We start from the raw sequence: 15,811 nt of genomic DNA, 5'->3' as shown, positions 1-15,811 counted from the left end.
GTGAAAACGATAGTCGCCTATAGGGCTACAATTCAGCGGCGTTGCCCGCTTCGTGAACGTTGCTATAGAAACATATACAAAATCGCACTCTGCGATTAGTTGAGATAGACGCGCAAACCAGGTGCGCCAAACCCATTTCAACTGTCAGAGAGAACTTCTCTCGCCCAATTCTGTAGCAGCTAACGTTGTAGGGGTGAAGTCGGACAACGAGAATACTCCGAAAGGCTTGACAGCTGTTCGTTTGGTTTAAGCTTAATGATAATCTTGTTCTCTTAGGCCTACTTCTGTTTTATGTTTCTTTCATCTACAGTGTGGCTGTATAATACATTCATCTATCATGTTTCAACGGATCTGTTAAGTCTTCTTGATTTAATGTTTAATACATTCAGATACGTATGTATACTCATTCACTCCCGCTGAATGTCGTAATGTTAGGTTGTCAGCTTTCAGCGTAGATAGATCAGGCCCACCTGACAGGTGTCCCCCAAGGTTTTGCTTTGCGGCACAGCATTTCAGATTGTGTCACGAAATTTTGTTTTATCCAGAGGGCTAAGCAATATGAATTTTTAGTATGACGCATTCTAACGTGAGCTGCAATTACTCATATTTATAAGCAATTTTGAGACTGCAAGATAGCGCCTGCAACTGCGGCAATTCGAATGATGGTAAAAACTCGGAACAGAGCTTACACTAGTCTTTCAACTCACAGAGCATGTGCCCCAGATTCGAACGACTAGGACCGAATAAAACCTAGGTATTTGACAATATGAAGATTTGTCCAGTCTTCCAGTGTTGTTAACTAATGTGCATACCATCTATTTGTGCTTAAATTGGAGAAATTAAGTTTCATGTTCCCTTCACAAAAGCGCTAGTCTAGGGCTCAGTTCTGGAAAAGGGTTTGCTGGCAGCACATTTTGGCAACCAGAGAATGGGTATCTTGGCTGGAATGTTTTCTACAGCCAGTCAGGTCGCAAACCAGTTCACGTGGGCTAATCCTCAAGAACGAAACTGTTTCAATTCAAGTTTGTAATTTTAAAAAGTTTCTAGCCATTTTTGAGAAGATACTCTGTTCTCCGCAAACTAGCTGAAAAATTTAGAAATTTATACACTGCTGTGCAAAACTTACAAGCGAGCTAAATACAACAAAAATGGTTCAAATGGCTCTAACCACTATGGGACTTAACATCTGAGGTCGTCAGTCCACTAGACTTAGAACTACCTAAACCTAAATAACGTAAGGACATCACACACATCGACGCCGGAGGCAGGACTCGAACCTGCGACCGTAGCAGCAGCGGGGTTCCGGACTAAAACGCCTAGAACCGCTCGGCTACAGTAGCCGGCTAAATACAACATAACGTATTAGCAACTCGATGGAAATAATTGGAGGTGCTGAAGCATGTTGCCAGACGTCTCCCAGTCTTGCACAGTAAACTGGACGTCACATACCGAGAGGTCGGCCTGATTATAGCACCAAATGGGGCTGGCCCGGCAACACGGCGCAGTCGAGAGAACGGTAAAAGACACTGAGTGTCAGTCAGCGAAAGCGGCGATGCACTGTCGCGGGATTCTTCATTACAACATGGTCTGGAGACAACATCTGGGTGATTTCAATTGGGGATGAATTATCGGGAACCTGGAAGAAGGACGAAGTTTGGTACTGGTCACAGCTTCGTTTCACATGCATGGGGAGAAGAGGTGGGCAGCCATAGTCAACTATAGAAGCCGAATACCACTACACTGTGCAAGAGGCAAGAAGGGATACACATCAGACAATTGCAACCACATTTAAAAAGACTGCAAGGCACAGAGTCTTACACTCCACAGCTTGCTCGACTACCAATATGTTGTGTTCCATTGACATCTATTCATCGGCGGCACTGTTTGCAATGGTGCCAAGATCGTAGGGGCTAGATAAATGAGAAATGCGGTCACATGCTCTTCTCGGACGAGAGCAGATTCAGTCTCAGTAGTGACTCTGACCATAAGCCCATATGGCGAGAGGTGGAGTCATGTAATGCAGCCAGGAACAGTGTCAAACATAATCATCTTGGTAGTGCAGGTGTTACGATGTGGGGAGGCATAATGTTGCATGGACATACTGATTTCCGAATCTTTGACCACAATACACTCACCATTAATGTTATTGTGACACTGTACTCCTTCCCTATGTGCATCTTTTCAGTGGTAGATTCGGCCCTGACCTCATTGTTATGGATGACAATGTGCGAGCACATCAAACAGCGTAGATGGAGGAGCTATCGGAATGACTGGATATTCGGCGAAGGTACTGGCCTCCTGTTCCCCCAAGTAACACTCCATCGAACATGCGTGGGATACGTTATGGAGATGTATTACAGCAAGTCCGCATGCACCAATGATAATCTGACCGTGGTGTTGGAAGAATGGAGTGTCTTACCACAAAAGCTCTTTTACCAGTCTTGTGGCCACTGTGGAAGAACTTCGCAGGAAGCATTACCATTTGTGGTGAACACACATTTTATTAAGAGCCATATCCCATCTTCTGTAATGTCCAGGGGACAAAAGTAATCATGGTGACTTCAGAGTAATTGTTGTCCTCTTGTCCTTGAATGAAAGTGTCATTTCTGTTCGTCTCATTGTGTATTTCTTTCAGTTACCTGCTGTACCATATTATAGCAGTTCTTTCTACAGGGTGTCCCAAAATAATGTATACACTCTTTGAAACTGAACATCTCTTTAATGAAAGGGGCTAGAAATGCAATTTTAGTGGTGTTAGGTGCCTCATGGTCCGACTTAAGGTGGTAAATGTTCAAACTGATGTCCGTCCATCGCAATACACCGTTGACGACGACTTACGACTGAGCGACATGCCAACTTCATTGTTTCCAACGGAATAGCATCACAGGCTTGCTCAATTTTCTCTCTAAGATCATCCATTGCGTGTGGTCTCGCAGTGTAAACTGTGTTCTTGAGAGTATCCCACAGAAAGAAGTCTAGAGAAGTTAAATCTGGAGATCGAGTGGGACACTCCACACTCCCTCTTCGTTTTATCCATCTGGCGGGGAATGTAAGATTGAGAAATGCCCTCACATCCAAGTGAAAGTGAGGTGGCGCCCCATCCTGTTGAAAGTAACAATCTTCATTTCCAAACACAACGCTAAGACCAGGAGTTATCATTTCTAACATTTCCGAGTATGAGTCGCCCATGACAGTGTTGTCAAAGAAGTACGACCCAGTTAACCCTCTAGAAGACAGACCACACAAGACTGTTACTGCTGGTAGGTTAACATGCCTTTTCTCGGTTATGTATGGATTCTCCCTGGCCCAGTACACGCAATTATGGCGGTTAATTGTTCCATCTTGTTTCAGCATCGCTTCATCTAACCAAAGAATTCAATCTTGGAAACTTTGCTCTTCTTCACACCTGTTACTGAACCACTCACAAAATTTGCTTCGCCTTTCAGGATCATTCCCATTATGAGCATGGAGAAGTCTTGGAATGTAAGGCTTAATGTTCTGAGACCGCAAAATTGTATGAACACTGCTTCTGCAGATCCCAGTCTCACTAGAGCATTGCCTCACAGGTTTCTTCAGAGATCGTGTGTATGCCTAGATTGCTGCATCAACACTTTCATTGTCTGTTGAATGTCTCTTTCGTTCACTATGGTACAAATGGCTATGAGCACTATGGCTTAACATCTGAGGTCATCAGTCCCCTAGACTTAGAACACACCTCCATGCCGGAGGCAGGATTCGAACGTGCAACCGTAGCAGCAGCGCGGTTCCGGACTGAAGCGCCGAGAACTGCTAGGCCACAGTGGCCAGCCTTTCATCCACTATATCCCTTTCTGCTGTGTTCCTTCTTCATATGGTGCACCGTTCCTTCGACTTCAGACTTATCTCTGATTCTTGTAATTGTTACTCTTGTCAGTGGTGGTGTTCCAAATTAAACTCTCCAATGTCTGCGTACCGCATTCACACTCTCTGTTTTCCAGTAACACTTTAGCACCCATTTCCATTGTTCCAATGATAACGCCATGTTTGCTGACAAATCTGGAACAAAAGAAAGCATTGTTATGTTTTCACCGCCTTCTAAATTATTACCCATATAAACTGTATTTCTGTTTCCTTTAATTGAAGAGAGATTCTGTTTCAAAGAGTGTATACATGATTTTGGGACACACTGTATACATGGTTCAAGTTCCATCGAGCTCTGTTATTTGGCAGGGACACACAATGTGAAAGTTATTTTTGTCCATAAATTTTGAATATCGGTGTATATGTAAAAGTATAAACATCTTAGTAAAAGTTGCTGAAGGGGTGTCATGAACCCTCATGACCGCTATCTTGAAACCTCTGCCTGCCTTTACATGTTATATGGACTTTAAATAACAAACTATAAAAATTTAAAAAAATGAGAATATATTACTGATCGGGGGCTCGCTACTTCATCAGTGTTATGGGCCCTCTATGACCTTAAACTGGTCCTAAGCATAACTTCTGAAGGTAGCAATACAGTGCAAACAACAAACAATGTGTGAGGTTCTTAACAGTGGTGTGTCTAGAATCCATAACAATTGAGTTCAAGGCTGTTCGGAGCAGAGAAGGAGCTTGGGCGAGATAGATGACTATGAGCGTCAACACTCTTCCTGAGTCACTGTTAATGATAGGGGATAAACACAGTTCATGTGATGAATTGTTTACTACTGAAAATCTTAATAAATCACACAATGTCCACTATAGCAGATTGTTCTGGTCTTGAAGGTTGAAATATGGGTGCAAAATGGCAAGAAATCAAGAACCTGTGTAATAATTGCTTAATATAGGAAAATATAGAAGCACTTGCATCCACCAAAAGATATGTGCTATCCGAGACACAAACTTTATGGATGTGCCCCTTTCACGAGTGTATGATAGTTCATAATAGATTGTAGCGTCGCACCAAATGAATACATGTATTTAGACATTTTCTAACCTAAATTAGATTCACTTACAAATAAATAGCCCTCCTCTTATCTACAGTCTAGTACACGTGTTTGCGATGAGTGCTCAGCACTTCACACATAACTGGTCTCTTCACTTGAGGAAGCTTTTTGACTACTACACTTATAATGACCTTCATGGTAACTTCAGTAATGGTAGATCGTAGCTGTGATAAGTTAAAGACTATTCCAATCAATGTGTTGAGAGAACTGCATAAGACTATGGCTCATTTTCACATTCTAGATGATACAATAGTGAATTATTACCACCTCCACTGCATTCTGTATACACTGTTTTTTATTTCCTCTTAGTACAATAAATGGCGTCCATTTGATATGAAAGGACAGAGTGTACTAACTATGGCTCCAGAAGATAGTGTATGCATCATCTGTCAGCAATATTGTTTTTCAGAGTCCCCACAGAGCCTCCCCATGGAGTGCGGAGTACGGGTGGAGTGATAAATAACTGCCACCGCTTATGTGAATTCATAATCCTGAGGTGTTGTGAGCAGCACCGTGGTCAGCCAAATGTTGAGGTGGGAGGTGACACTTTGTCATCCACCGTTGTCGGCCACAGCGTGAGTGCCACTGGTCATTCACATTCCATCAATGTGGGCAGTGGCAATGAAAGTGGTGTGGAGTCATTGAAGAGTTCTTCCAGGGTCCACGCCTGCTTCAAACGATTGATGACCACTGTTGTCGGTTTCTGTTGATCTCAATTCAGAAGGTTTTGTCGTGGTTGATGACTCAGTATGGACCCTTGTATGAGAGGGTGGTGTGAGTGCTGGTCGACCATGTCATTACACAGCATGACAAATTGCATCATGGCCAGTGTGTTGCGTACAAAGTTAGGCGGTGGTGCGTGGGGCTATAGCAATGGGATGGAAATGTACTGAATTCTTCTCTGAACCACTTGTAGTAGTTCTGGTAATGGTTGTGGGTCATGATCTGCCAACTCTGCTTTGTTGACAGGCAGTGCTGAGCCTGTCCATACTTTGCACTCTTTTTTAAAGCGTGGCCATACAGAGCAGTCACTGACAGGCTTTGTTGTGGACCATATTTCTGGATGTGAAAGATTGTTCAATGACCAAAAGATGACTACACAAAATGACACTGGAACCAGAGACCATTGCTTCCCAATCAAAGTATCATGGAGTAGAGGTGCATCCATCTTTGGTAACTTACATTGATCAATCCTCAAACTGGTCACCAGGTCAGAGGCGAGCACCATAATCAATGGATCCAAAATCTGTTCCCATGCCATTTGGAGATAGTCGAGGTGAAGCAACAGGGTATTAACCCATGAAAAGTAGACCGCCACAGTATTACCTGCTCCCTGTAAGTAGTGGATGTCCATAGTAAATTGAGAAATATAGTCCAAGTATCTAAACTGTATCAGAGAAATGTCTATCAGTGTCAAATTGTGTCCATGACCTGTTTGTGGTCTGTATAAATGACAACCACTCGCACATCAATTCTTCAGTGAAATAGTGGACGGCTTCATGGATAGCTAAAAGTTTTCAGTCAAATGCAGAATACTGTGTTTGGGTTTTTGAGAGCTTTTTGGAGAAACACCAGAGTAGTTTCACCCACTTTTTGATGAATTGTAGTACCACCCCTACTGCTACCTCACTGGGATCAGTAGTGTTTGTAAGAGGTGTACCCAGCACTGGGTGGGTTAAAACCAGCTCTGAAACCAAACTGTCAACTGCAAGTGCGAAAGCCACTTGCATGTCTTCAGTCCCTGGATGTCCGCTTCATGTCGGATGTTTTACCAGTAAAAATTTAGGGTGCTGAGATACTGCTGAATGTCATAGAGTGTTTGTGGATATGAAGATTTTGTACGAGCACCAACCAGTCGTCCATCAGATGTATATGTCAAGTCGTGACAGAATATCCTAGAAATGTGACTTGCTTCTGGTGAAGTAATAGTTTGCCCTTGTTGATTTTGACCCCTGCTTTGTCTAATGCAGTGGTTCCCAACAGGTGGTCCGTGGACCCCCAGGGGTCCGCGAGCTATGCCAGAGGGGTCTGCAAGATGCTATTAGAAAAAAAATATATTAAATATATTTCATATGATAACAGATTTTTGTTTTGGCCGCTTCTGATGGAATACTCTGTTGTAACTTTTTTTTTCAAATAAATAGTACCTTGTATGAAATTATTGTTTTCTTATTTTTCACACATGTCTACTCAATGCAGTCTCAAGAGTAGTACAATTGAAAGACCAATACACTCAGTTTTAATTTTTTTCTTTCATTTTCAGTTCATACTCTATTTTTATTTTTTTAAGGAGTTTGTTGTACTAAACACCCAGATTTTAAAGGCAAAGATTTTGAGCAATAATCAAAAATTTAATAATAACAATAGTGACTAAATTTAAAAAGTTTTAAGCTCAATTTAATTTGGCTTTTTTAGGTACTTGATACTGTGATACGACAAGGTACCAGTCATGTTCGATGAGAGGGTCCTCGAGAAAATTTTGTTGGGAACCCCTGGTCTAATGCATCAAGAACTTGTTTGAGGTGTCTGTCATTTGCTTCATTGTCTTTAGAGAACACTGACATATTGTCTATGGAAGCATAGCAGTTGGGGACATTAAAAAGCACACTGTTGATGAAACAGTGCCACATCTGCATGGTGTTTTGGAGTCCATATGGCATTACCAAGAACTCAAAATATCACCCAAGTGCATAAGTCTCTGGCAGTATGCTTCCTTGCAGTCAATGATGGAGAACACAGTAGCCCCTACTAGTTTGTGGGTAAAATCCAGAATGTTTGGTACTGGGTAGAAATCACGCACAGTTCAGTTATACAGTGTACAATAATCACTGCACATGTGGACTGAACCACTTTTATTTGCAAAGCCCACAGGCTGTCAGATTGTTGAAGAACACCATATGGTATCATTTGATTGACTGCTTTTGCAGCATTGAGTTTTTGAGGATCTAGTCTACATGCCTTGTGTCTTACTGCAGGTTCTGTTGTAATGCTAGTCCTATGAACAGTTCAATTCCATATGGTACACAACTACACTATTGAGGGGACAATGGTGCCAGACAGGGAGGCATGTGAGATAAAGGGAAAAATACATACCTGAGTTGACTTGTCTGCTCAGCTTAGCTAGGAGGTGGTGGCAGAGTGAAAAATACATACCTGAGTTGACTTGTCTGCTCAGCTTGGCTAGGAGGTGGTCCTGGCGCAGTCGACGAGGAGGCTCAAGTCCTACAAATTAGTGTGTGCACTGCTGTTTGATTACATCAATTGTAGCTTGGGCCATGTTGAGCTCCTATATAAGTGACTGAAGTTGGCGCAATGAGTGGTTTTCTTGATGCGCATCCAGGAGCTGTAAGTGGTTTGTAGTCAGCTTATCCAATGCAGCAAAGGTTTCTTGCATTAGTTGGTATTGATGTGGGGGATGGGCAATATATCCCAATGTTGTATTATCATTAGGTGCAGCACTGATGACAGCATGTGAATCGTGGTGGTACCATGCAGACCATTGCAAGTCAGGGGAAAGTTTGAAGTGTCACAAGAAGTCCACCCCAAGAATTATTTGCATTACATCAGCTATGTAGAAAGTCCAAGTGCATTGTACTCCATTGGTGAAAGTCACTGTTCTCATCTTGGTGCTGCATACCCATATAGGAACATCATTGGTGGCCAGGATGTCCAGAGCTACTGAAGTGGATGGCACTGAGGTGAGGTGTTGTGGGAGTATACTGATGTCAGACACTGTGTCTGTCAGGAAGTGGGTGTTGTCTAAAACGTCTGTGATAAAACTGCGTCTACCTCCTGTTGGGGTAGTCATAGTCAGAAGGCAACTTGTAACACGGTGGGCGAGTGTGTCTACTCCTGCCCACAGGCAGAGTTTGGACACCAGCACAGATATCAGCATTTTTGTGCCTTGTGCATCATATGTGCAGTGGTACCACCATGCAGCATCAGCATTGTCCAATTCAGCCATGGCTGTTTGTTGTCACAGCTGAACATAGATAGTGCTGGGATGATTTAGCCATCATGCTGTAGCAGTTGTCATGAACCAATGTTGTGGTGTGACATGTTTCATGTGGCAGACCATCTCGGTGATGGTTGTCCTGATGCACATGGGCATATATTCTGTTGGCTAATGTGAGTATGTCTTCGGCCGGTTGCTGCTCATGGGCTATCAGTGCTGTCTGGACCAGAGTTGGCAGTTGTATGAGTCAGGTAGCCCACAAAGTGTGAGCATTATTGACCTCTGTATCAGTCAAGTGCTGAAGGCGGCACCATAGCTTTGATGAAGTGCTATCACCAAGGCATGCTTCATACAGCACTTGAGACAGATTTTGTTCCAGTGGGTGTGTGAGTCTTCTCTGAATTACTCGTTTCAGTGTCTCATGTGTATTGGAGGATGGTGGTGACAGGATGACATCACTCGCTAGTTTGGTGTGCTGACCTCAGTGACACAGCAGAGCGATGATTTTTTCTGAATTATCTGTAATGTCTTGGTGTGCAAAAAAAGTTCAGCTGTAGCAAACCATAACATCATGTCATCTGTGCAGAATGGTGGGAACTTATGTTTGGCCTTGTGAGGAGGCATGGTGTGCTCACACCTTACATGCATGTCGCATGTTGTGGTATGTAGTTGCTGTGCCGTCCGCCAGACAGTGGCTGTGGTGTGATGGCAATATGGTGCCATAATTGTTTGTCAGTTGCTGCTGTTCTGTCTTGATATGAAATGCTGCCTAAGATGAGTCCGTGGAAGCTTGAAATGCACAATAAAAACCATGGTTGACTGGTGAAATTATGCCGTTGAGGACAGTGCTAGTGGTAATCGTCATCGGATGGATGTTGATTTACAATGTGGGAGTGGAAACCTGTTGTTGTGCATCAGCAATGTGATGGGCGGTCAATGTTTTGTCTCTAGAAATTTTCGATATAGTGAGAACTTGCGTTGATGTATACATGGAGCACTGATGTATTGTTCCTACTGTCAAACCTGTTGAGTAACTATTGTTGCAAATTGTCATTGTCAACACACAAGATGCACTAGTAACTTGAGGTTGATCAAAATTTTCACTCTGTCACTAGCCAATGTTGCTTCATACATCGGTGGCGTTCGCATCAGTGTACAGGTATGTCGAATGTTTGGCAAAACGATGGTGTAGTAAGCATCTCATGGATGCGGATGATGATGATCATGAACATAACTCACGTATTCATGACTCAGGGTACCAGTGTGATGCATTTTCACATTATAGATGATACATTAATGAATTATTACCAACACAGTTTTATTTCCACTTGGTAAACTACATAGTATCTGTTTGATATGAAAGCACAGAGTGTACTAACTATAGCTCAAGAAGAGAATGTATACGTTGTCCATCAGTGATATTATTGTTCAGAGTCCCCACAAGTCAATAGGGAGAGAAAATATGCCAAATAACCCCACACTCTTTTCTATGTCAGCACATGAGAGATATTTATAAGAACGAAACATAATTGTGAGGGTCTGCTGATAAAAATAATACCTCCAAACTTTTTATGTGAACACCCTTAAAGTGTTTTTACGTAAAACAAACTTCGTTAACATTCTACATCTTTATTCTTCATGTCATCAAATTTACTTGTCAACATAGTCCTCCTTGCAACAAACACGTTTCTTGCATCAAGAGACATTTTTTGGTACCATTACTGTACAATGTTGCCCTTGTTGAGAGCCATAGCATCACCTGTGCTTGCACAGCCTCATCGCTATCAAAGTGAAGTTATTGCAGGTGTTCATGTTTTGGAAACAGATGAAAATCAGATGGAGTCAAATAAGGCCTATGATCAATGACAGTGAACCCTGGGCATCAACTTGTTGCAGATGTCACAGCACTCATGTGTGGTCTGGCATTGTCATGCTGATGGACAGGCTGCTCAGTGTATGGTTCAACTCTTTGAATTTGTGCTTTCAGTGTTCTGACAATCTTTCATGCACCAACATATGTTACACACCACCGCATTACACACTACAATTTGGAGCCCTCTAGTGGCAGACAGTTGCAGGATGTGTCCGTAAAGCAGTATAGGCAACTCAGTAATATTCATGATATATAACACCTCATCTAATATTGAGAATAGAATAAAAATGATGAAGGCATTACTTTTCAGCACACCCTCATAGTTTGTCTGTATGTTGACCGTGTTTTTACTCAGTAATTGGCTGAACTCCAAGAAATTTTACATGTTGTGTTTTGGTCAAAGTGGAATTAGTACAAAACTCTGAAATAAGGAAATATTACGATAATTATCCATAGGCATGAGCAAGAGGGGGACACTTGTGCTCCCCCCCCCCCCCCCCCCCTTATGAATCTGGACTACAGAGTTTTTAATCATATACTGAAGGGATAACTACCAAATGTCTGGTATATAACAAGTTTTCTGTGTCACTTACAAAATTTTATTCTTATGGCATGACATGTTTCAAAACTAACAGACTCTTTTACATTAAAAAATGCTCATCCACTAATCAGACCTGCAATGTAATAGTTTCAAATACACTGAAGTATTTGTGATTTTGATTCACTGCACATGTACTTGAGGAATAAAGCCCTGATTAACTGGAGCAGTGCCAAGATATTATAAGAATCAGTCATCTTCTGTGTGAGCAGATATTGTCCAAGCTTTTTACAATATTTTGTTTCTCTTTGTCAAGAGATTGAAAAATTTAGTTTTTTTTTAATTATACCAAATTTTATCCAGTATGGGGAAACAAAATGGTTACTATATGTGTTTACACATTTTAATGCCACATGTTTCATCCTCAGTGCAGACTGTATATTTTTCATATGTCTTTCCCAACAAAATGTGTTATATTTTTTTAGGGAACATGGAGATGAAAATGTGTTGTGTAATTATGATTGGAACCTCTCACTCAGTTTCTCCACAGTGTTTTGCATCATATTCATCACACAAAAAGGGAAAGCAGAGAAACCCTCTATCATTACAATGGATGAAAGCTATTTTCCTTGATGCACATAGTCCTCATTTAATGTGTGACTCAGAGCATATTTGGTTTAAATTTATATAGTCACTGTTCTTCATAGATAATTTCCATGCACCTTATCTGAACTTAAAAATCCATTAATTCATTCAGACAGCAAATATTCTTATTAAAGGAGGCTGCTTAAATATAGGAATTATTGCGGATATAAACATAAAAAATAATGGCAATAGGAAAATGTTGTCTCTGATACTCGATGATTTTGGCCTCATTCGACTTATCATTGAGGGAACTAAGAAAACTGATGATACAAAGACATGCCTGGCGAACCTAAGAACTAACATAATCAGATTTTTTTTCTGCAGCACATCTGTTGTGAAACTCAGATCCAATTTCACCATTTAGTTCAGCTTCTAGTGAGTTCCAATTTTAGTCAAATGAAAAGCAAAAATGGGAACAGTAAAAGTATACGGCTTATATATGATGATAACAACAGTGTCCTCAATAATGTGAAATAATTTTGACACTGATTTCTACAACTGTTTTTGAAGTCATTTACCCAATAGCGCAGCCCCCTTCAACAATTATTTCAGGAGGCTGCATACATTATATGGGCTAGAGAGAAATTATTCTTGCACATTATGCTAAGACCCTATAAAAAGTCCCAAACTAAAGATTGTTTCCAATAACTCAACATATGATCTAACTGTCTATTAAAAGTAACTGGAACCTATCAGGCTATGTTGGTAGAAGGCTCTAAAATATAAATAACTTTGCTGCTGTGTTCTGTATTGTGATAAACAGCTTTAGTGCAAAAAATGACAGATGCTGTAGTAATTTCTCCAGTATTCATAATGGCAATCTTAAAATTACCTATCTGAAATCATAAACATTTTTGATGATGGTTTCACTTCTGTTGGCAAAACTATCCGCAACAAATAACAATCTGCATTACAGTTTCGAGGGAAACACAGTGCACGCTATTACTTCGCACAAATGAAAATGTCTCTCCACCCCACCCCCCTCCCTCTTTCTGTTTCTCTCCCTCTGCCTTATTATCCTTCCCCTGTTTCTCTCTCCTTCTTTACAATGTCTAGATCTAAAGACATTGGAAAATGTACTTGTATGGAATAAATAGACAAAAACAATTGTTATATAAATTTAGAAAGTAATCTCACATAACTGATAAGTACATAAACAAGACATTGCTAAGCTTTTGGGCAATGTACTTCACAACTACTGGATACGCCCCCCCCCCCCCTTCCCCCCACATTCTCTATCTCCATCTCTGTCTCCCTCCCTTCTGACTGCATTGTAATGCTATTTCAATACTGTCACAATGTGACATGGCAGAAAACTGTAATACTTCCTGCTTTTAGGCACATCCAAAATTATTAGATCGGTAACAAACACTACTCATTTAACAGAGGGGACGAAATATGCACAAAACAACACAATAAAATTCTCTCTTATAGTCTTCTATTGCAACAAAAGAATCACTCAATGTTTACTTTCTGTTGCCTTTGAGAACATATTGTCCGTATCAATAGAAAACTGGCTTGCAAAACATCCAAATGGACTAGTGAAAAAGCTTAAGACAGCTTCTATATTCAGAGAAGCCTATAAACAGGTAGTAACAACTTGGAATGCTGTCTGTAGCCTTTTCAAGACTCTAACTGTAGTGATCAATACACAAAAATACACAGACAATGATTTTCTGAGTCTTCAACAAGACTGTAAAAGTAATTATGGACAAATAAACCATTATTATTATTATTATTAAGAAACACTATCAATGATAGATAAATAAACAACAAAAGAGGAAATTTTATAGGAAGACACTTCTAAACCAGGAAGCTCTTGTCACACTGATTGCTCCAAGTCATTTGTTGTAACGATTTTTTTTTTTAAGCAGCCATAAAAAAGTCTGTTCCAACCCTGTTAAAAACCTGTGTAATGCTGATATTTAAATAATTTTCTTGGAAGAAATACACGTAACTACACTATGGTTTTTCCTTCTCCTTAGAGCTATGGAGGTTCTCCTTGCCCCAGGCTTGGGTGCCTTCTATGCCTGTATCTGGCATTGCTAAGATTATGAAGATGCAAGAAACAAAAAAAAAAAAAAAAAAAAAAACAAAAAAAAAAAAAATTGCTGTGGAGATGGCAGCAGCTACAATAAATAAGAAATCTATTCCACAACATAAAACCATACACTCATAGACTCTTTTAAAATTAAGGTTAACTCTTCAAAGACAATGAACACTAAGATTGACTGAGAGTCACATGACTTTAAATTTGTTCATTCTATCATATGAAGTATTTACAACATGAAGTGTTTATTCATTTACTCCATCTTATTGTGTAATTTATTCTCCATTGTCACCTATTTCATAAAATGAACTACTATCGGGACCAGATAGTAAAATCTGGATAACCATTCTTCTGCTTTTGCAATGTCTTCAGTGCTAGAGACTCAAAGCTGAAATCATTCTCGATTTCATGTATTGACCAACACCTCCAAGCCATGACATCTAAAAACAAGCAGATCATAGCAGATGGACACACTAAACTTGTCATTCCTTCTTACAGATTTGCTGTGCCGATGTACCTTGCATCACCTGCATATAATAATAAACCATTTGTCTGACAGTATGTTGTCTGAAACTTAACTGCTAGCATAATCTATAATTTAGACTTTATGCCAATATTCTCATTTCTGTGGTATAAAAAAAAATGGACTTTATTTACCTTTTCTATAAAATGTGTTAAAGTTTGTTTTTTTACAAACACATATATGCACGCAGGCATGCACTCTCTCTCTACAATAGACATGTGATAATTTTGTTAAATGTAACACATACCACATCAAAATGTTTATAATTTATATTATCACTCAAACATGTAAACTAACAAGCTATTAATTAAATTTTTTAAACACACATCTGCATGCAATTTGCAGTTATTACGAGATGGGTATGTCATCCTGGATGATTTCTTGTCTGATGCTGAAGTGAAGGAACTTAAAACTGCGGGAGAAGAGCTTACTGATGACTTACCAGAGGAATCATCTCGAACAGTTTTCAGTACAACACAACCAAAGCAGGTTAGCAGGTACTTTTGTTTTTCGTATTTTCTTACACTTTTTGTTATGCAATTGAGAGTATGATTTACAGTGTATCCAACATTCTTAATATTTAACTTTCAAAACTTGTGTCCAGTCTAGCGTAAACATGGCTATTACAAATGCTATTTCAAATACAGAAAAATCTTTAAACAGTCACTTTTTCACAATCATCTAAATGTTTCAGAGGATTATATCTTCATAGTAAGGTACATTTATTTAAAAATTATTTTTAAATGATTTGCTCTTAATCCAGTTGATGATGAAAATGTATTCACCTGAACTGGATAGCAGAAACATAAAATGACAAGTTAAAAATGTTGTCTGATTTCAGTTGAGTTTACATCTAGTTTAAAGGATGGAAATGGGTAATGCAGCAGAAAGCAAATTTCAAGTTCAAATAACATTTAGTGTGGTTCCAGAATACAAGTGGATACCTTCCAAAGGAAGATTGAGATTTTTGGCAGAATCTTTCAGAATAGTCACTTGTAAGTGGTAATGAATGACAATGAAGTCTGCTGCATGTTTCATACATCAGGTGTTATCATTGATTTTAGTGTCATATCAAAGAGAGAGCCCTTATGAGAGTTTGTTTGTTATGCAAGGATTGTAAAAGCAGACAGACAGTCGACATGATAGCAAAGAACTTCGTTATTCAGTATAAATGAAAACAGTCAGAGGACAGCCATACACGCTAGAACTACTATCTCAATATGGGGTACAAAGCCAGCAATCCTCACATGTACTTCTGCT

The 15,811-nt window shown here is 40.0% G+C and overlaps 1 protein-coding gene across 1 annotated transcript in view; it reads left to right on the top strand.

Moving 5' to 3' along the window:
* LOC126267953 (phytanoyl-CoA dioxygenase domain-containing protein 1 homolog) overlaps positions 1-15,811 on the top strand; it is a 64,791-nt gene that overhangs the window by 28,193 nt on the left and 20,787 nt on the right. The window contains exon 2 of the mRNA XM_049973287.1: positions 14,897-15,040. Within this exon, the coding sequence (XP_049829244.1) occupies positions 14,897-15,040 (144 nt within the window). The remainder of the gene's footprint in view (positions 1-14,896; positions 15,041-15,811) is intronic.

The sequence above is a fragment of the Schistocerca gregaria genome, chromosome 4 (assembly GCF_023897955.1).
Source record: "Schistocerca gregaria isolate iqSchGreg1 chromosome 4, iqSchGreg1.2, whole genome shotgun sequence".
NCBI lineage: Eukaryota > Metazoa > Arthropoda > Insecta > Orthoptera > Acrididae > Schistocerca > Schistocerca gregaria.
Note: the sequence above shows the minus strand (reverse complement) of the source record. Positions and strands in the feature narration are given on the sequence as shown.